Source organism: Haliotis rubra, unplaced genomic scaffold (assembly GCF_003918875.1).
Source record: "Haliotis rubra isolate DU_JTF1 unplaced genomic scaffold, ASM391887v1 Scf95, whole genome shotgun sequence".
NCBI lineage: Eukaryota > Metazoa > Mollusca > Gastropoda > Lepetellida > Haliotidae > Haliotis > Haliotis rubra.
In genome coordinates this window covers 1,472,989-1,495,328 of record NW_025767690.1, presented here as the reverse complement: position 1 = coordinate 1,495,328, position 22,340 = coordinate 1,472,989, and the positions used below count along the sequence as shown (strand labels likewise).

The following is a 22,340-nucleotide window of genomic DNA, read 5'->3' as shown; positions in this document are numbered from 1 at the left end:
ATCTTTGAAGGGGCGGCCGGGTAGCCTAGTGGTTAAAGCGTTCGCTCGTCACGCCGAAGACCCGAGTTCGATTCCCCAGATGAGTACAATATGTGAAGCCCATGTCTGGTGTCCCCCGCCGTGAAATTGCTGAAATAATGCTAAAGCGGCGTAAAACAAAACTCACTCACTCACTACTCTATATGAAACATGAATGCTTTGACTGACTGCAGTGCCTCATGTTGACTTGTGCCCTATGATGTGTTTTCAGGGGAACACTTGACTTGCTGTTGCATGTGTTTGTGATGGTGGCCATGAGTGTGTCATCTAATTGTGAACACATACACACACACACAGCTGATTGTGAATAATACAACCTAATATCTTACAACACTAATTTAGCATAGTTTCTAAATGTTTAGACTGTCAGATGTGTATTTTGGCTGCATGAGCCTGTGCACGATATTGTATACTGAAACCACACTGTTCCTCAAATGGGGTGTTGGGTGATGTCCGATCCTAATTACGCACTGCCCTACGTGCACATTCATTTTGGGTTTTGCTGTATTTTGATAATTTGAGTTATATTTGGTAACACTTTGTAAAGAAAAACGTATACCGAAACGCCTTTTATGTATGCGTACTTGAAACAGTGATGTCATCACAATACGGCATAGTGGATTACCCGCATGTGAGTGAGTGAGTGAGTTTAGATTACGCCGCTTTTAGCACACCAGAAATGGGCTTAACACATTGTACCCATGTGGGGAATCGAACCCGGGTCTTCGGCGTGACGAGCGGACGCTTTAACCACTAGGCTACCCCACCACCCCTTTTATTATTGGAACTTAAAACGGGATGTACCGTTTGTGCTACTCGGGTCTTCGGCAACCCACATGTGACATTCTACGAAGAGTACATTCTAAATGGAACAGGACAAAACATTTCTGAGAGCACCTGGTATCATCGCTATTTGATACTGGTTCGTGAATCATACTCTTCACTTTTCTGGCAAGTTTATCCCATGAATATGACAATACTGAAAAATTCTGAAACGGAGATCAAGGTGATATTGAAATGACACGGGCGGTACCAGGTAATGGGGAAACATGACACAAGTGTGTTCATTTAACATATGCATGTATGAGTTATGTGGAGGATATACAGCGTCCCACTTTAGCATTCTATGATTTCTAGGTTTATGAAAAACAATATAAATGATGTATTGTTTCATTGGTACTTTGGAAGTTTGTGAGTATCAATCTAGGCAAGATACTTTATACGTTTCAGCATAGATGTAGATGTCTAGGACAGATGTGGTTATTCATAAGCTAATATGTTCTCAGATAGAATGTCCAGGAGGCATATGATAAATACATCGTGCAGATGCACACAATATCCTCAGTATGTTCATGCGTCAACGTTTGACGTCACCTTGATATAAGTTAAGCGATGAGAAAAACACACTAGAATGGAATCAAGGTGACGTTTTATCTAACTTTGACAGACAGGTAAGAACACGTTTGAAACATTTTAAAATGTATGGCAAAACTGTGTAATGGATTGATTTGAGACCATTGGTCTAAATCTTGAGTGAGTGAGTGAGTGAGTGAGTGAGTGAGAGATCCTATGTGGATGGGTGGTTGCAACAGAGCCATGAATTTGAAAGCGTAGCGTGAAAGCGAATCATTGATTTGCATTGAGTTTTACGCAATGCAGCAATGGTGGATCAATTACAATCTCACAACAGCAAATACAGCTGTAGTAGCTAACAGCTCCAGCTATGCGTGTACCACAGTCGAGTACTGGCTGCGACGATTAATACGTGGTCTGTCACAAAGATTGCTAGCTGACAAAGGGAGATAATTACTTCAACGTCATGATATATCTATAAGGAAATCCAAATAGATCGAACTGTAAGTATACACACCTTCTCATGTGATGCTGAGTCTGTTTCGAGAGGAACTTAAAACACTGACTAAAAAGAGCCATCTGTTTTACAGTTACCGTTTTGATAATCTACTGATACGCAACATGATCATGTTTTGCGTTATTACCCCGAAGACACGTTACACCATGGAATATGCCAAGGGGAACTTGTATCACTGGCAAACACCGCTGGAAGTCTGCTTTAGAGTTAGTGAGTTTAGGTTTAGGCCGCTTTTAGCAATATTCCAACAATATGAAGCGGGGGAACACAAAAATGGGCTTCACACATTGTACCCACGTGGGGAATCGAACCTGGATCTTTGGCGTGACGAGCGAACGCTTTAACTCACTAGGCTACCCCAATCTCTCGTCTGCTTTACAAGTAGTGTCTTACTTTCAGTGTTTGCTTGTAAGCAACGACTTTATTTTTCATGCTCGGTAATTTGGTTCATTGCCCGTCATCTACTGGACAACGTTGGTGGACGCTTATAATATGCATCATCATGAACGACCACAAATCACAAGTAATAGTATTGGTCTGTTAAGTTTAAAATGTACCACGTCAAACGTCAACCATGTGCACGTTTCACTTTATTTACATAAACCAAGTTACTTATGATTGACCTATTAGTATTTGTTGGGCACGGGACATATCATTTGAATACTAAATTTAATTCATATTGATATGGACATTTCTCGGTAGTTGTGATTTATGTGTCTATTATTGTTACAATTGAAAATAAAAATGGTATATATCGATGTACAGTACAGAAGAATACCAAGTCTTCACTGTTGTATAAAATGAATTCCTTTCGACATAACGAGAAAACTACCTGTGAAGATTATGATTGAATCACTGAAAGATATTATGAAATATGTGCTAAGAAACTATAATGAAACTATATCCGATCGACTCTGACAGTATAGATACGACATTTGGTCTTACGTTGTGAGTCTTGTGTAAACGAGTGAGTGAGTGAGTGAGTGGTTATTGTAGTCATGCTCGGTAACTTTGTTCATTGCTCGGCATCGTACACACTGGCTACGACATTGGGTCTTCTGTTGTCTTGTGGCCATTATCCAATGATATCTATAGAAACATATTGTTTGTCAATCATTATAGCTAAAATACATGGAATTATCATGAAACGGCCCTCCCATTATCAGAAATTTGCGGTCCGCTGCAAATGATATTGGACCGCTCAACCTTAACGACGGGCCACTATCAGTTCTGTTGTCAAGTGACGTCATAGTTCGACATTAATTTGCTTTCGACTGGCAGATATTCTGGGTCAAACAAGTCAAAGCAACCCAAATTCCCGCTTCAAATAGCGGTAATATTGGCTTTCTTGTTGGTGCTAACCTTAACAATTGCACTATTAAGACTGTTGATGGACCAAAACCGAACACTGTCATAGTTTGACATGTTGCAGGCTATGGTCTTGTCAAAGGCCAAGGTCGAATATCGTCACTTTCTTTTGTGACGTCACTTGAATTGTTCGATGACGTAATTGCATTCGGGCAGTCAAGCCCGTCAGAAGTTGATTTTGGTAAACTTACAGTCAAATTCCTTCATTGTTTCCTTTTTCTTTTCAACACAAATTCCATGTATTTTAGCAATAATAACGGTAATGCTATTTTTTGAGGGCATTATCATTTGCAGAAGCCCTCGGTCTTTTTCAACTGCACTCCTTCGTCGGGCAGTTAATGGAAGACCTCGGGCTTCTGCAAATGATAATGCCCTCAAAAATAGCATTACCCTTATAACAGTCACTAAATGACTTGCTTAATGGTTTCAGTTATACAACTTTTTTATGACGTATTCACATATCATGATACGCCAAACAACAGTTTAGCTCTCGCTGTTTAATGAACATCTGCTACATACTGACACAAACTTCAAAACGGAAATGTTGCCGATTCACAACTACAGTTATATATACACCTAGGTTTGGGAATTTTAAACGTTTCTTATTGAGATGTCCTGATGGCAGATACGACCGCCTCCGTGGTGTAGTGGTTAGAGCGTCCGCCCGGAGAGCGGAAGGTCGCGGGTTCGATCCCCGACCGCGTCATACCAAAAGACGTTAAAATGTAGTACTTGTTGGTCCCTGCCTGGCGCTCGGCATTAATGAGTACAACAAGGACTGGTCGGCTCGGAGATAGTATAATGTGTCTGAGTGGGGTATTCATGCTTCACTGCGGCATGGTATCTCAGTGGGCTAGAACTATAAAACCAGCTTAAGTCTGGGCTAGTACAAGCAGCCACACATACACATACACACACATGCACGTCGTCATGTGAGCGAAATATTCTCAAGCACGACGTTAAACCCAATTTCACCTCACCTGATGGCAGATACCCTGCGAAAGGTGATCACGGAATACATGAAGGTGAATAATTTTGTTTAAATCTTGTAACCTTTTAAAAAAGCATCATAACTGCCCAAATGACCACAGTCTGATTGATCGTTGTTTCTTTTCAGCCTCTTTAAGCGATCGGCGATTAACGGTGAGAAAGGCGTTGGAGAGTTGAAAGCCAGTATCAATACTGTGGCTACCAAGGAGATCAGGTTTAAAAACATTACACATAATCCTGAAGAGGTACAAGTTACAAGTTACAAAGGGATATTAGTACCAGTTACGTGGATGTAAATCAACAACAGCGAAATAATGGGTGCCTTCCCTCCTGTCACAAAACTATCTGCTGCTGTGTTAGGTTTAACAGTCGGGCTTTCTTTGGCGTCCATTTGTGTTGTGTTCTTTAGAATCGAACATTCTGACTTTCATTTCGTCTCATCTTTTGTGAACACGGTAAATTCACAAGCTGTTCATGCAAGAGAGATGCAGAATCAATCGAAGGACCTACACGAAGAATTTCAGAAGTCTTTGGGACAATACTTGTCTGGAAATATCAAATTTGAGGACCTGCATCTCCATAAAGGTTAGTTCCAATTTGACATTATAGTATTCCAGCCTAATCAGTGACAAGGTTTGCTTTAACACAACTGTGAACAGTTTTGCAAGCACATCTCCATAAAGGTTAGTTCCAATTTGACATTATAGTATTCAATCCTTATCAGTGAGAAGGTTTGCTTTGACACCAATGTGAAAGTTATGCAAGCACATCTCCATAAAGGTTAGTTCCAATTTGACAATGTAGTATTCCATCCTTATCAGTGAGAAGGTTTGCTTTGACACCAATGTGAACAGTTTTGCAAGCACATCAGGGTGTGTGGAATGAAACCTTGAAATAACGGTGGTCAAGTATGTTTCTGTCTTTTTGAAATTGGAGATGGCGTTGATCAACCCAGGATCTGACTGGGACTTCGAGGTAACGATCAGCGTCAAACGGAGGCAACTGTGAACAGTAAGCTACCGTACGTTTTACCACTGTGTGCTCATGTTCGTGTTTCTCAATGCATCTGAAACATGAACATATGCATTTCTATTTATGCAAATGATTCTCGGACGAGTGGGTGAAAAAAATAGGTACCCATAGAAAATGTATTTCAGTTATATCTAGAGTTGAAACGGGTAGTAACTGAAAGTACTCGTGTTCTCGCCTTCAACTGCTTGCGAGTACTCCAGTACTCGTCCTCGAGACTGCGAGTGAGTGAGTGAGCTGAGATCTGCTGGGGGGTCCTTGGATATGACCCATGGAAACTTGTGAAAATTAGAAGCTCTGAAACCGTTTTTTCTTGTTTTTTGAATAGTAACTACGTCTTTATTTCAGGTACGAATTTTAAGCTATTGAGGTACGTTCATTTAAAAAATAATGATCCCATATGACCACCCAAGTTATTGCGTACATTATACTATGCGTACGTTATATTTGAAGCTCATTGAATAAGAAATAAACAATGGACCCATCCTTACGTAACGAACAACATGTGCTATGTTGTGATATATTCTCAAACTGATTAGTAATTGCATGATCTACGGGTATGAGTAAATGACACAAGTTTAAATACAGCTCCAAACTTTGGAGCGTGGTTGCTCAGCCATGTTGGGGCCGACACGACTACACGTGGAGTGAGAGGGGAGATAACTCTTCTTGGACGAGTAATGCTCCTACCCGCCTCGTAGTCAAGTACCAAGGTTTCAGCCCTTGTTATATATACTATGTACACTTTGCTAAGGATCAAATCATGGATTCAATAGAAAACTACCATGTAGGGTCAAATTTGGTTTAAATATCTAAGCTAAATGTAAGCATGGATCCTAGGTTTCAGTATGTGACTGCTTCGTGTTGATCTCATACCTGCTATTGACAGGTCTTGTTTATTTGTCAATGACTCATTCCATGATTTGCAAAATGGTTGATTGGTGCCATGAACACAATTTCTATGGTTACTCATGTATCAAGTGCATAAGGTTAGATTAAAGTGACTGTTTGCCTAAAGAAGGGTTACCATATTATTATTTATCTAGTTTTAAATGGATACTTTTTCAAATTATAAATCTACGTTTAAGTAAAGCTGTGAATTTTTGTGATCCTTAGCAAAGTGTGAGTAGTATATCATGGCGTATAGACTTTATGTGACAGAAAGTCCAGCAGTATTGCAAATCTTGGACGTGTAGTACAGCGAGTGGACAATTGAATGCATGTTTCGTTTGGCAGTGAGCAATATTAGGGTAAGCCACAGCAGAGTGTTTTCGAGTCGTTACCAGGCAACCGTTTTTAAAAAAACTATGGCATGTTCATACAATCGGCGCATGGTGACACATAAGCAAAGTCATAGTGTCTGGTGACCCGATAAGTAGACACATCTTGGGGGTACCTTTGGGTCATTGTTACCCGGTATCCCACCCGGAAACGAAGAGTCCCACAAAGTAACGCAGTGTTTACGTGGTTTCGCGTCACTATTTCGGCAATGTCATGGCGTCTGAGACGGTCACAGTTATGATGTATTAACTGAGCATTGGCTAAATGACATGCCTAGAGAAATAAGTGGGGTGTCAATATTTATATTTTACAAACAAAATGAATAAATAAGAAACCCTCTGGCAACGTAAGTAAAATATAATATTTCCGTTTGTTTTATCAATGGTCGTCTTCAAGAAGCTTGACATTTGCTCAAGGCAAAATTATTGATAGTGTAAATATATTTTGAAGTAGAACTGATCTGACACGTTTCTCTTATACCATGATCAATTTATTCCAGACAAATAAGTATCCACTTTAATAAGACTGTCCATATTTTGTCGCCATGTGCTCTGTAAATTCAGATAAATCATTTTATAGCTAAAATACATCATGGAATTATCATGAAACGGCCGTCCCATTATCAGAAATTTCCGGGCCGCTGCAAATGATATTGGACCGCTCAACCTTAACGACGGGCCACTATCAGTTCTGTTGTCAAGTGACGTCATAGTGGGTGCATAGGCTTACGGTTTATTCGACATTGGCTTTGGACTGGCAGATATTCTGGGTCAAACCAGTCAAAGGAACCCGAATTCCCTCTTTAAATAGCGGTAATATTGGCTTTCTTGTTGGTGCTAACCTCAACAATTGCACTATTAACGTTGTTGTTGGACCAAAACCGAACACTGACATAGTTTGACATGTTGCAGGCTATGGTCTTGTCAAAGGCAAAGGTCGAATATTGTCACTTTCTGTTGTGACGTCACTTGAATTGTTCGATGACGTAATTGCATTCGGTCAGTCAACCCCGTCAGAAGTTGGTTTTGAGTAAACGTACAGTCAAATTCCTTCATTGTTTCCTTTTCCTTTTCAACACAAATACCATGTAATTTAACAATAATAACGGTAATGCTATTTTTGAGGGCATTATCAGTTGCAGAAGCCCTCGTCTTTTTCAACTGCCCTCCTTCGTCGGGCAGTTAATGGAAGACCTCGGCCTTCTGCAAATGATAATGCCCTCAAAAATAGCATTACCCTTATAGTATTATTCATGTACATGATATCAATGTATGTATAACCATGACATTGTAGCCTTGAGTGAATAAAGTAATCTTATCTAATTTAACCCGGATCTTCACGGGTATGGGGATGGGACAGTTCAAAACACGCGATGATTTGAGATTTCATATGATTTCTGTGTACGTGGTTATTTCTAATATACACAAAAACAGTTGTTAATGTATGCACGACTGGATTTGTGTATATTTTCCTACCCGTGAAGGTCTGGGTTAGAATATTGATCTTCAGTAAACCATGCTTGTCGTAGGAGGCGACTAACGGGATCGGGTGGTCAGGCTCGCTGACTTGGTTGACACATGTCATCGGTTCCCAATTGCGTATATCGATGCTCGCGCTGTTGATCACGGGATTGTCTGGTCCAAACTCGATTATTTACAGACCGCCGCCATATAGCTGTAATATTGCTGAGTGTGGCGTAAAACTAAACTCACTCACTACACTGACTTACTGTGGTCTTTAGGGCGTTTCATGTTGCATTGAGGAAGTGGCTTTTTTGTGAAAATAATCTACTTTATTGGTGTTTTATGAAATGTCTGATCGGCATTTGTTTTGCCCTAGGCAGTCACATGTCTCAGTTTATCTCATAAAAGAGGGCGTTATTTCTTTCCGGGATCTGGTGACACCTAATAAATATTCCATAAATACTCACTCACTCACTCACCTATTCTCACGAAATGTGCACCAACTTATAGCTGGAAATGATAAAAAAAATAAAGTTCTTCTTTTTAATGATAAGTCATTTTAATGTTAGAATATCATTTATTGTTCACAAAATTCAAACTATCAAAGGTCAGATGTCAAGGAGAACACGAAGATCGCCAATCATGATTGGGTAAACTAATTTGCATGAACTGATCATCAAACATTACTATACAGTTCTCTACAACTTTAAACCTGTGAAGCATCATGGTGATACATCGGCTGAAATTTATTGCCTATGAAATTGATATTGTATTGTCCCAACATAAAACTGCAAATAAGGAATACTATCTAATGAATACATAGAGATTATTAACGGAGTGTGTTTCCGTATCATTTATATCATATCTTAGGAATATAAATTGTATTATGCGAGCCTTTGGCAATGACCTCTGTCATCAATTCTTACAGAATCACCAATTTTGAGAAAGGGGGCAGCCATGTTTGTTTACAAACAGTGTAAACTCGCGACGACGTCATCAGTGAATACGTTAACGTTTTAGGATTCGCATTGCGTGTATGGAGTTTTATGAAAGTAGTTCGTGGATTGACGTAATTTGCATAGCTATCAGATTTGGATACCAACTTTATCAGATTGCTTTATTGCACCGATAACACCCTCCATTAATTTTCATAATAATTATATGTTCATTTTCATGGGGTAACGTACATTATACTTTTTTGGAGACATCACATTAAACATAAATCTAAAAAAATTAAACCAGATGAAGACATGTTCTGGGTACGAACGAAAAGGACAATACCTAATGTCGAAAATGTGAGCTGTTTTGTTCACATTAGATGACTATTTACTTTGACATATTCACTCAAAATGTTATACTATCATTGGAGACAAGCACGTTTTGGTGATTTTGACTAACTTTTTACCCTGAGTCACACATGAATAACAGATCATTAAACAATTTCTATGTCTCGGGTACCTACTAAGCCTGTCGCCTAATATAAACATGAAATGAAAAAGTGAAATGAGTACATCAAAGTATTTTTAAAGCGGAGACACGCAAAATTACAAATGGTGTCCATTTCGTGAGAATAGGTGTATAGTATTAAACAGGTTCGTCCTAAACTATCTGTTATACGAAGACGCTATGCCTTTAAGGATGTGACTGCACTTATCATCTCTAAGAGAAGATGAATGACACAAGGCAACTGTAAGATCATGCAGAAGAACATGATTCAGGTTGTGCGGTATTATTGTCATTGCGATAAGCAAAACCAAGACATATCGTTGTCTTTATACACCAAAATGCTTGTCTTTTGGGACAAGTTGAAAGCAAAGTTCTATTTAATTATGCGGACGTAACTGCTTTGATTTCCCCCATCGGTGCACAGTATGTATCCCGTCTCTGCAGTCCCTCGGTACAGATAGCACGTCCCCAGCACCCCATACCCCAACCCAGCCCTTCCTGGCTAAGGTGTTCTTCACACTCCATTCACAATTCTGTGTTCTATTTCTCACATCGGCTCACAATGAGAATCCAATTTCTGGGATCACCGCCATAATCTTCTTGGAATATAACTATATGCGGCGTAAGACCCAATTCGCTCACTCGCCTGACCTACCAACCGAACCAACCAAACCCACTGAACCATCCATCAACTCACTCACTCACTCATCTTTGAAACTTTGCAACGTATCAATCTACCAATATCACCGTGTGAAACTGCTTATCGAAATAGCTAAAAAATAATTCCTTTTTTATTTGAACAGATAGTGATGTCATATCCAAGGCTCTGTATCAAAAGGAGCGAGTACTGTGCTGGATTATGACGTCACCAAAGAACCTGGATGTTAAAGCACGTGTAGTTCGTGACACGTGGACAAGGCGCTGCAACAAAGTCCTCTTCATGAGCTCTGTGACAGATCCAAAGTTCCCTACAGTCGGATTAAACGTATCGGAAGGGCGGGAGCATCTGACGGCCAAAACGACGCAGGCTTTCCGCTACATCTACGAAAACCACTTTGATGATGCTGACTGGTTCATGAAAGCTGACGATGACACATATGTTATTTTAGAAAATCTCCGATACTTTTTGACGTCCCAAAACAAATCCGAACCTGTATTTTTTGGCCATCATTTTAAGGTAATATTAAAACAAGGGTTCTACAGTGGCGGAGGAGGGTATGTGCTGAGTAAGGAGGCGTTGAGGAGATATGGGGAGAAGGGACACGATCCCAAACTGTGCAGGCATGATGGTGGTGCAGAAGATGTAGAGTTCGGCAGATGTATGGAGAACCTGGGGGTGAGGACAGTCAACACAACAGACGCTCTCGGGAGGAGCAGATTCCATTGTTTTCGGCCAGAGGCACACGTGGTGGGTCACTACCCAGAGTGGTTTTACAAGTACGATGCAAATGGTGCTAAGAAGGTAAGTGAAACAGAGTATGTTATATTTATCTATAGGAAATCTGTGTTTATCGCATCAGAATCAGAAATTTTACTTTGGTACCGTACTAAACCTTTTTGGCGGTTGGTCAGGTGAATCATCCAGTCAGCATCGGGGGTGGAAGCCTGTATCATCCTGCTTTATAGCGACTCAAACGAAGCAGTTTAATGCTGGAGGTTTTTAATCAGCCAGAAAGTTTTTTAAATGTATTTCTGCATTATGAAAGAAAGGTTTATAATCCTATATATACATCATGGGATTTAACATTTTTGACAAAGAAGGGGTTAATTCTATCAAGCCTAGATCATATCAACCAAAATACATATTTTCAATGATTAAAAACTAAGAAATCGATTATAGATTATCAGAAGATATAACAATAAATATTAAAGGGTTTTTTCAATGACATAACTCAATTTGCATGAAACAATGTTACATTTTCCGCTCTTCTATATCAAATAGACCACAAGAGAAGTAAACATAAATCCACTTTGTTTATGACAATTGGCTTTAATGTTGATGTCATAACGATTTTAAACTACGAATCAAACGGCTAGAATTTTGATAATTCTGGACTGTTAGGTATAGAATGAAAGTTAACATGTAAGTATTTCTTGGCTTAATGTAAAGATCTAACATTATTATTACATATTTTAGGGTATAGAGAGCATCTCCGACTACGCAATAACCTTCCACTACGTGCCCCCACAGAAGATGTACGATCTGGAGTTTTACATCTACCACTTACGACCGTATGGCATTGTGTCCGGCACTCAAGTTCTCAACAGAAAAGAGAAGGTGAAACCCGGAACTCAGGAGATCAATATATAAGTGAAGTAACGCAGATGACGTCATTCGTCTGATGTCTTGTTCAACTGGAGTGTTCCACCAAGTATTTGGTATTGTTAGCATGTTTCCGTGTGCATTAAAAAACATCACTACTATTGGTCATATATATAGCTATTATGATGATGTAACAAATCGATACGATTACTTAAAGACACTATGCCACTATTATACTGTCACTGGGAAGCCTGTTCCATATGTTGCATGTGGCACACGTTGCGGAACAAAGAGCTTCAACGTGTTTCCCATATGGTTCACTACTTGTCACAAAGAACGGCCTCTCTGTACGTGCGTAACCAACACTGACAGCTGTAATTACTTACATCTACTATTGGTGTTAGTGACAAATATTCTGTTACTAATATTCCTGTGTAAGGACAAGATTATCTCATTTGGTGATGGTTTTTAAGGTGTTGCTGGTGATTTTAATCTAACCCCCCAACCTCCCTTGGATACATTTAATTATCATCACTTAAACAATCCTAATGCTCGAAATCAGGTTTTGGATACAATGGGGGAGCTCGATCTCGTTGATGTTTGAAGAGACTATAATCCCGGCCTTTCAAAATTCTCTTGGAGACGAAAGTCTCCAATAAAACAAGCTCGTCTGGATTTCTTTCTATTCTCACAAAATCTGTGTCCATATATTATCAATCCTAGCATCCGCTTGGGTTATAGAACGGATTATTCTGTTGTTGACATTAATATCAGATTCACTTAAGAAGAAGGAAAGAATACTTACTGGAAATTGAATAACTCTTTATTAAGAGACAAAGTATATGTTGATGCAGTTAAGGAGGTAATCACCATTATTGTCAATCAGTGTAAGGTCAATGTTGCCAGATGGTGATGTAAATGAATCTGACCTAAAACACTCAGACCCAGAAGTTACATTCAAAATCAATTATCAATTTTTTTTTAAATTTTGCTTATGGAAATTCGTGGTAAGACGATTCCATACTCTTCTTATGTTAAACGCAACAGAAATAAGAAAGAAAAAGATCTTGAGACTGAAATTACAGATTTAGAACATAGCGATACTTATATTGACTTTAAATTGCTAGATTCTAAGAGAAAAGAGCTAGAAGAGATTAGGAAAAAAAGGATGGAAGGTGTCATTATTCGGTATAGAGTGAGATGGATTGACGAAGGTGAGAAGGCTTCTAAATATTACTGCAATTTAGAAAATAGAAACCATGTCAGTAAATCAATGACATTTATTGAAAGTAGTGATGGAATACACAATATATTGCTCAAGAAGCTAAGCTATTCTATGAAAATATTTATCAATCCAGGGAACACTCAGTTGTAGAAAAGGACTTGGATGATCTTTTGTTTGAGGATGATCTACGCAAACTGAGTGATGATGAGAGTAAGCTGTTAGATGGTCCAATTACCTCCAAAGAATTCACTACAGAAATGACTTGGTTTCCTGAAACCTGGAAACCATCCGCATACTGAGTAATCCAGTTGGTTTCTTTAATGTGTCTTCAAACGGATGATACAAAAAACAAAAGACACATTGAATTTCTTCACATTCTTTTTTATTCACTATCAACTCATACATGTGATAGGCAGAGAAATGAAGCAGTATCATGTTTCCGCTACCTTACACACAAACTTCACAATAATCATACTAAACATACAAATGGTGGGATAACGGAACAACAACTATAAATGGCCTTTGTCCAGCTCAGTTTTTTTTGTTTTTGTTTTTGCAGTAACACCACTCTTTCAAAATTTCTATTTCTTCTATTTTTTGTTCCCCTCTCATTTCTTAATAAGTGTACTGTTCCACCCCAAAATTGCCACCCCGGACAAAATCCACCTCTTCTTAACAAAAAAATGGACATAACCCTTCTCAAATTGCTATTGTTAAAAGTTTTAGTGTGTCCTGATCTTTGAACAAGTTCCTTTTCTCAAGCATTGTTTTGATAGCATTTACGTTTTCCTAAGTGGCTGTTGTTCCTAGATGTTTTTTCAAACATTAAATGTTTCTCCATTTGTCCCATTTTGATCAGTCCTCTTTCATGTATCATTAAGTAGTCTCACACTTTGATCAGTACGTAATCATTCAATTATGAATGACTGATATGAATAAAATTCATCTGTGACTAAACACGTCATTAGTTTGTTTTTTTCTTAGGGGTGGATTTTGTCCGGGTGGATTTTGTCCTAGGTTGCAATTTTGGGGTGGATTTTGTCCGGGTGGATTTTGTCCTGGATTCAGGTGTACTACCCCGTCGCCGAAATACCTTAGTTGTGCGTGCGACGTAAAATAAAGCAAATAACTACTACTACCAGGCACACTTAGTCTGGATTGGGATAAATGAGGCAGGTCCAGGGTTCAGTTGTCTGCTTTACCAAACTGAGGATGAGACACTTTCTTTATCTAAAAATAAAATATAAAACAATGATTAATATATACAAGTTTAACACTTTGAACGGTGAACTGACTCAGCATTTAAAAAGGTACATACTTTTTATTTACTTGTTTTGTTGAACCAAGATGTTGAGTATGTGAAAAGAACTGATACTGTGGGACACCAAATCACTATACTGTTATAATTTTGATATATAATACACATATGACTACATTTACCTATGAAGTGCTTTACTTGTGTACGACAAATAACTGTGAATTCTGACAAGCTTAGATGAACAATATCATTTATTACAATCTTAATCTTAATTGTTATTAATACCAATTATTTATCGTCATTTCATATCATGGGGGCGGTGGGGTAGCCTAATGGTTAAAGCGTTGGCTCGTCACGCCGAAGACCCGGGTTCGAATCCCCACATGGGCACAATGTGTGAAGCCCATTTCTAGTGTCCCCCGCCGTGATGTTGCTGGAATATTGCTAAAAGCGGCGTAAAACCAAACTCAGTCAGTCAGTTCATATCATGAGGAATTGTAAAAATCTAAATACATATAGATGGATGATATTCTACGATGAGTAACAATTTTCACTGCAGAAATGGAAAATCTTAAACGTCAAAAAGTGAAATTTGAGGTGAAAATCGGTTTAATTATGTTTGCTTTAGAATGTGAAAGAGTATAAGCAATTAGGAAGTTTAGTATAATGTCATTCAAACAATTGTCAATCCGGTTCTTACATTACCGGATTTCTCAATAACTAGAATATCAGGGAATTGTACTATGAATTGAGGTAGTGAGTAATGTTTACCATTAAAAGCATTTAAAGTTAGTATACTTTGACAGCGAGTTCAAGTACTTGACAAACAATCAGTGTCATGTCATTTGTGTGTCGGGGTCCGTGTGTCGGCTTCCTTGGGGTTGTCTCGTCTTAACGGGCACCTATTAACAAAATTAAATTGCTGTAAAAACAACTGGATCTTACCTGATTCAGGTGCTGACAAACGAAATCGGAAGTAATGAGTCGGTAATCCGTGGGCACGCGAACTCGTGACATTTTATTAAAGCAACGGTTTTATGTACTGAAGTGGTCATTTTCGTCTTTTATGTCTTGAAATCACAATCAAATTGGGTCAGATAATGTTTTCATACCTGCCAATCGAAAAAAGATTAGGTATTTGTTATTACCCACAATGCCCCAACACACAATTGCCGCCATTTTGACTTTTGATCTCATGAGAAGTTGTTTTGAAGGTAGGCCAAATCTGTTTCTCCCATATAAACACAATAAGGAACCCAGCACAATGCATTATTCCTTCGCTTGTCCATGGTATCTGAATCAAGAAAATGGCAATGAGAATTACACTAGAAGCTTTGGAGGCTCGGGTACGTGAAAACTTGAAAACAGTGTAAATTTCTTGAATTAAGCAATAGCTCATTTTATTCGTAATGTTTAACGTAAATAAGTAGCTAGGACAATAAATATGAAATTAAAATTTTAGACTTGATGGAAATGTTGGCAAGAGATAATATTACTTGAGTATTTGAAAAAGTCATCCAACAATATGAGCCCAGGTTCAGATGGGTTTTCCTATGAATTCTACAAGCTTTATAAATGATATTTCAGAGTTCGTTTTACGTTCGTTGAACTACAGCTTCTCAAAAGCCAGTTTTCAGTTACTCAAAGGCAAGGTATTATCACTTGCATACCTAAAGGAGATAAACCTAAAAGATTCCTCAAAAACTGGACACCTATATCACTCCTTAATTGTTCTTACAAACTCTTATCCTCCGTTCCTGCAGAAAGATTAAAGAAAGTTCTTCCTAAATTGATTAGTACTGATCAAACTGGGTTCATGTCAGGACGATATATTAGGAGATAATATTAGACTTCTCCATGATATCATACAGCATGCAGAATCAAAGGAAGTTCCTGGGATGCTTTTCCTGATAGACTTTGAAAAGGCTTTCGATTCCGTCTCGTGGTCATTAATAGATATAACACAGTCGTTTTTTAATATTGGTGATGACTTTAAGAAATGGATCAATTTCATGTATAATGATATCAAATCTTGTCTTGTCATAAATGGTTCTTTGTCAACTTGGTTCTCCATTCAAAGAGGTTGTAGACAGGTATGATCCCTTATCGCCATACATCTATATTCTTTGTGTTGAAATCTTGGCTGGGTTAGTAAGACAAAATCCGAACATCAGAGGCATCACAGTTGGTAGTGAGGAATATCTTCTCACTCAGTATGAAGATGACACAGAATTCATCTTAGATGGCTCAAGAACTTCCTTTGAATCTACAGTTGTTATTCTAAATCTTTTTGCAGATATTTCAGGTTTAAATACCAATTATGACCAATCTGAAGTTGTATGGATTGGCTCAAAGAAAAACTGTTCTGTAAAATATATACCCAAACTAAAAGTAAAATGGAACCCAGACACCTTTAGGATTCTTGGTATCAATTTCGATACAGATATGAATAAGTTGTTGGGAAAGAATTATGATAGCAAGTTGGTCAAAATGCGTCAGATCATTAGCCGATGGAAGAAGAGATTGGTTACCTCACTTTGTAGAATTGCAAATATTAAATCTCTACTTGTATCAAAACTCAATTATCTATTCTCAAGCCAACTATACTCTACCCAACTCACCAGGGCACTTTTTGAAGGAATTGAATCAAATTGTATTCAAGTTCCTTTGGAGTGGTAAGCCTGGCGAGATTAAGAGATCACTAGATTGTAAGTCACATAAGGACGGTGGTTTTGGCACGGTTGATATTCACAAATTCAGTGGAGCCCTCAAACTGAGATGGGTCAGGTTAGACCAGTAGCACACTCCCAGCCATCGGTATAACACCATATTAAGTTTCTCACCCAAATCTATATCACAGTACATAACATCAATGTGTCATATCATCCACCATGTGCTAGTTATTTACCTTATATACTATATACTTCATGTAATTTGCTACCTATTCTGTCAGTGTGTATGTGTGAGTGAATTCAGTGTACTTGTCTAATGTCTTAAAAAACAAACAAAACAAAAACAGAAGCCTGCTGCTTCAATCTCTTTTCACTTTTCACTGGGGTTTCTGCTTCCCTGGCCTGGAGCCCAAATTTGTAACAGGTTTTTCTGAAATAAAAAGATAATTGAAACAAAACAAAACAAAACAAACCCCAAATATTCTGTTGTTTCGATGAAAACACTATCGTTACAAAACTGTCTGACAGTTGTAATTTCTTCCATCTAATAAACAACTTACTTGTTCACACTGCGATATATATCTTCGCAAAACCAGTTTTAGTTATTGTTGGACAGTTCGGGATTTCCATCCACATCACTTTAAAGAAGGATAAGAATGAATGATGGATGAATAACTTCCTTATAACAACGGGAGTGACGTTTCGGCATAGGTTCTATATACTCCTGTACTTCCTTTGTAGTCCAACCTCTAAATACCTATAGAAAAGTCGAAGTTATATGCCGTGTTATAACATAATTAAAGTTAAATCAAACTCGCTCACGCACCTTTCGTTAAAGATAATTTTTTGGGTAATGAGTGTAGATGTACGACTATACGACAGGTTTATACAGTGCCATTGCAAGCACATCAAGGGGTGAAAATAACACGATTTGCTTTAGTGTAAACGCATCTATTTCGGATGATTTTACAAAAAGTGTTCAAAACAAAACTTAGTCATAGAATATTTAACAATCAAACTTTAGTTGTGTTCAAAACTACGAAATAAACGCCAAACTAATTTTATTTGTATTTCCGTGAGTATTTTATTATTATTAGTTATTGTTGAACAGTTGGGGATTTCCATACCCATCACTTCAAGGAACGATAAGAACACATGGATGAAAAACTTCGATATAACAACAGGAATGACGTTTCGGCATAGGTTCTATATATGCATATCCTTCCTTTGTACCCCAAATTCTTAATGCCTCTCAGAGAAGTTATACACATGCTATAACACGATTCCAGTTAAATCAAACTCACTAACTCATCTCTCTTTAAAGATCCAGTATTGGGTAATGAGTGTAGGTGTAAGAGAGGTTTCTATAGTATCATTGCAAGCACATCAATTTGTGTCTCTGGTATATCTTAGTCCTCTGTAAGAAAAGGAGTGTGATGGAGAGATATTATTGTCTTCATCATCAGTAACATGTTGATCTATAAAAGTTGGTTCTCGATTCTCCCGATTGAGTTGTTTTGTCTCTGCATTTCATAACGTCATACCAAACCAACTGTTCCCCTGAAAACAAAACCGGATAAGCACGGAACATTTGACACAAATGAAAAAAACCGCTTGTCACTTAGGAGATAAACGTACTGTGTTTGGAAATTAGATGAATGTTAGACCGAATTGACAGTCTCTAAATTTCATTTGAAGCCGAAGTCAAACATTCATCTAATTTCCAAACACAGTATGTTAATTCCATTCTGCCATAACCGATTTAACATCGAACTTCCTCGTCCTGCGGAAGACACTGCATAATCCGGCATGGGATGAGAAGCGAATTGAACTCGTCTGATAAAGGAGTGGTAGGTTCCGTTCGTATTTTTTTTAATATTGCAACATAAAACATATTCTGTCAAAAGAAAACACACTACTGTTTATTGACTGCAATAATGTAACACCTAAGAGCTTGGTTTTATAATCATAACTCCACAAGACCGAAACCAGCCTATTGTTTTGTGTGCCGTGTTACTGTACCCCCCTGGCCACACTATAATGGAATTGTCTGACCTACTTATTTTCTTGGAAGTAAACAGTTACGCAACAGTTTGAAATGGCGGACGAGCCAGTGTTTATATTTTGCGAAAGGTTGAAATTCGAAGTGACAGTGGAAAATACTTGACTGACTGTCGAACCTGAACCCTGCAGAATCGAAGAATAGATCCTTTTCTGATCGACTATGACCTGTAACTCATCAAAGACTGTTGATTTTAATGACCGGCGAGTGTCGATCATGATTTCACGTACGGGCCTCCACCCCGGCATGCGACGAAAGAGGGACAGCCAGTCGACCCGGCCCGACTTTTAGGCCATCCCGAGTGACAGTGCTGCTTTGTGTACATGCGACTAACTTGTGATTCCTTGGAACATTGTTCTCATCAAATTTTGGGACTGGATTGTGGCCAAGCTTTTCAAAGTGTACGAACATAGCAGTGACAGCCTTCGGGGCAGGTGGCAGAGAACCGAATTCTCTTGGTTCAGTTTTTGACATTTTGAACGATGCAACGGGGCATGATGGAGTATGAGTGGCAAATTTTGTGTTTCGCCTGACCGTTATCTTGCGAATTTCCCATTCTAAACGGAAACAAATATACCATTTACCAGGTAGGTAAATGTTTACGAACGTTTTTCCGCACAAATAGGGATAGATAGGGATGTATTCTTACAAGGTTTTCTCATTTATACGTTAGATATTGTTTGTTAATGTTTGGGGCTGTGTATTGTAAATGAATATTTTTATAATAGAAGGTTATAATTATAATAGTGAGGTCCCCTAATAATTGTGTAGGAGAAATCGTATAATTGTTTTTTTCGAGTTTTAATAAATGTTTCATCAGCATTTCCATCACGTCTGTTGTGTTGATATTAGTCATGTTGGTGGCCAAGCTGAAGTAGTGCGGCAGTGTTGTATACGTGCGCAGTGAAGAGCCGTGAAATCAGACGCATTTTCAATCCAAATTGATACCGTCTGATTTTATGGCATGTACAATATGCCAGTACTGAAACGTATTATCATGGCTCGTCAACATACACAATATGCCAATACTCACACGTATTATCATGGCTCGTCAGCATATACAATATACCAGTGCTCACACGTATTATCATGGCTCGTCAACATACACAATATGCCAGTGCTCACACGTATTATCATGGCTCGTCAGCATATACAATATACCAGTGCTCACACGTATTATCATGGCTCGTCAGCATACACAATATGCCAGTGCTCAAACGTATTATCATGGCTCGTCAGCATATACAATATACCAGTGCTCACACGTATTATCATGTCTCGTCAGCATATACAAATACCAGTGCTCACACGTATTATTATGGCCCGTCAACATACACAATATGCCAGTGCTCACACGTATTATCATGGCTCGTCAACATACACAATATGCCAGTGCTCAAACGTATTATCATGGCTCGTCAGCATATACAATATACCAGTGCTCACACGTATTATCATGGCTCGTCAGCATATCCAATATACCAGTGCTCACACGTATTATCAGGTTTAGCCAGCATATACAATATGCCAGTACTCACACGTATTATCATGTCGCAGCATATACAATATACCAGTACTCACACGTATTATCATGTCTTGCCAGCATATACAATATACCAGTACTCACACGTATTATCATGTCTTGCCAGCATATACAATATGCCAGTACTCACACGTATTATCATGGCTCGTCAGCATACACAATATACCAGTGCTCAAACGTATTATCATGTCTCGTCAGCATATACAAATACCAGTGCTCACACGTATTATTATGGCCCGTCAACATACACAATATGCCAGTACTCACACGTATTATCATGGCTCGTCAACATACACAATATGCCAGTACTCACACGTATTATCATGTCTCGTCAGCACACACAAAATGCCAGTACTCACACGTATTATCATGGCTCGTCAGCATACACAATATACCAGTGCTCAAACGTATTATCATGGCTCGGCAGCACACACAATATGCCAGTACTCACACGTATTATCATGTCTCGTCAGCACACACAATATGCGCGTACTCACACGTATTATCATGGCTCGTCAACATGCACAATATGCCAGTACTCACACGTATTATCATGTCTCGTCAGCACACACAATATGCCAGTGCTCACACGTATTATCATGGCTCGTCAACATACACAATATGCCAGTGCTCACACGTATTATCATGGCTCGTGAGTACACACAATATGCCAGTACTCACACGTATTATCATGGCTCGTCAGCACACACAATATTCCAGTACTCACACGTATTATCATGGCTCGTCAGCACACACAATATGCCAGTACTCACACATATTATCATGTCTCGTCAGCACACACAATATACCAGTGCTCAAACGTATTATCATGGCTCGTCAGTACATGTTATATACCAGTGCTCACACGTATTATCATGACGTCTCGTCAGCACACACGATATACCAGTACTCACACGTATTATCATGGCTCGTCAGCACACACAATATACCAGTGCTCAAACGTATTATCATGGATCGTCAGTACATGTTATATACCAGTGCTCACACGTATTATCATGGCTCGTCAGCACACACGATATACCAGTGCTCACACGTATTATCATGGCTCGTCAGCTTATACAATATGCCAGTACTCACACGTATTATCATGGCTCGTCAGTACATTTAATATACCAGTCCTCAAACGTATTATGATGGCTCGTCAGCACATACAATTTGCCAGTACTTCACAGAACATCTGACTCAACCCTTCTCTTCCCACAGAGGTTACTTGTCATATCTTCCTACGGACCTCTGTTCTTATACGGACCTGTCATGGTGCGAGTGTTTAGGATTCGAACAGGATTGGTTGCAAGCAGATTAAGATGTGCAATCAGAGACGTTGTTTCAAAAGTGATCATTCGCAAGGCCTCGGTAATTTCCGTATGCTTCGGGAAAACTAGAACCTCTTCCCATGAGCGATGCGCAAACGTTTCTTCTAGACAGAACTTAGTCATGTAATGGCGGATCAATGGCGTCTCCATCGCCCTCGTTGACAACAGACAAGGTGGCCATTAAATGTCTTGTGTGTCACATCAACATAAGTCCCCGGCAGAGGAGTGATATTTGTGGTCCCATGTGTTCTTGCATTAGTCAAGTTGGATCTAAGACGATGTAAAACGTGTTCTGATTGGACAAAAAGAAGAGAGATAATTCGAGTTGCGATTTTTTTACCGCTAGGAGCTTTTACGAGAACCGGGAAATATGGCCGTATTAGAACAGAGGTTCGTAGGAAGATATGACAAGTAGCCTCTGTGGGAAGAGAATGGGCTCAGCCATCAAACACTGAAAGCAAAATCACTGAACACAAGGGATCACATTTCATTTAGAT

The 22,340-nt window shown here is 38.8% G+C and overlaps 1 protein-coding gene and 1 long non-coding RNA gene across 3 annotated transcripts; both read left to right on the top strand.

Annotated features, from left to right (window-relative positions):
* Positions 1 to 1,733: 1,733 nt before the first annotated feature.
* Positions 1,734 to 12,383, top strand: LOC124264888 (glycoprotein-N-acetylgalactosamine 3-beta-galactosyltransferase 1-like). Its single transcript, XM_046699668.1, has 4 exons — positions 1,734 to 1,895; positions 4,395 to 4,852; positions 10,290 to 10,948; positions 11,624 to 12,383. Exons 2-4 carry the CDS (start codon positions 4,582 to 4,584, stop codon positions 11,795 to 11,797), a joined length of 1,104 nt encoding a protein of 367 aa, XP_046555624.1. The 5' UTR covers positions 1,734 to 1,895; positions 4,395 to 4,581; the 3' UTR covers positions 11,798 to 12,383.
* A 7,795-nt stretch (positions 12,384 to 20,178) lies between these two features.
* On the top strand, positions 20,179 to 20,754 carry LOC124264889. Of its 2 annotated transcripts, XR_006895285.1 has the most exons (3): positions 20,179 to 20,450; positions 20,633 to 20,677; positions 20,724 to 20,754. It is a non-coding gene; the product is annotated as an uncharacterized LOC124264889 (long non-coding RNA). The 2 variants fall into 2 exon arrangements; XR_006895284.1 differs by having other exon boundaries at positions 20,633 to 20,754.
* The last annotated feature ends 1,586 nt before the right edge of the window (positions 20,755 to 22,340 follow it).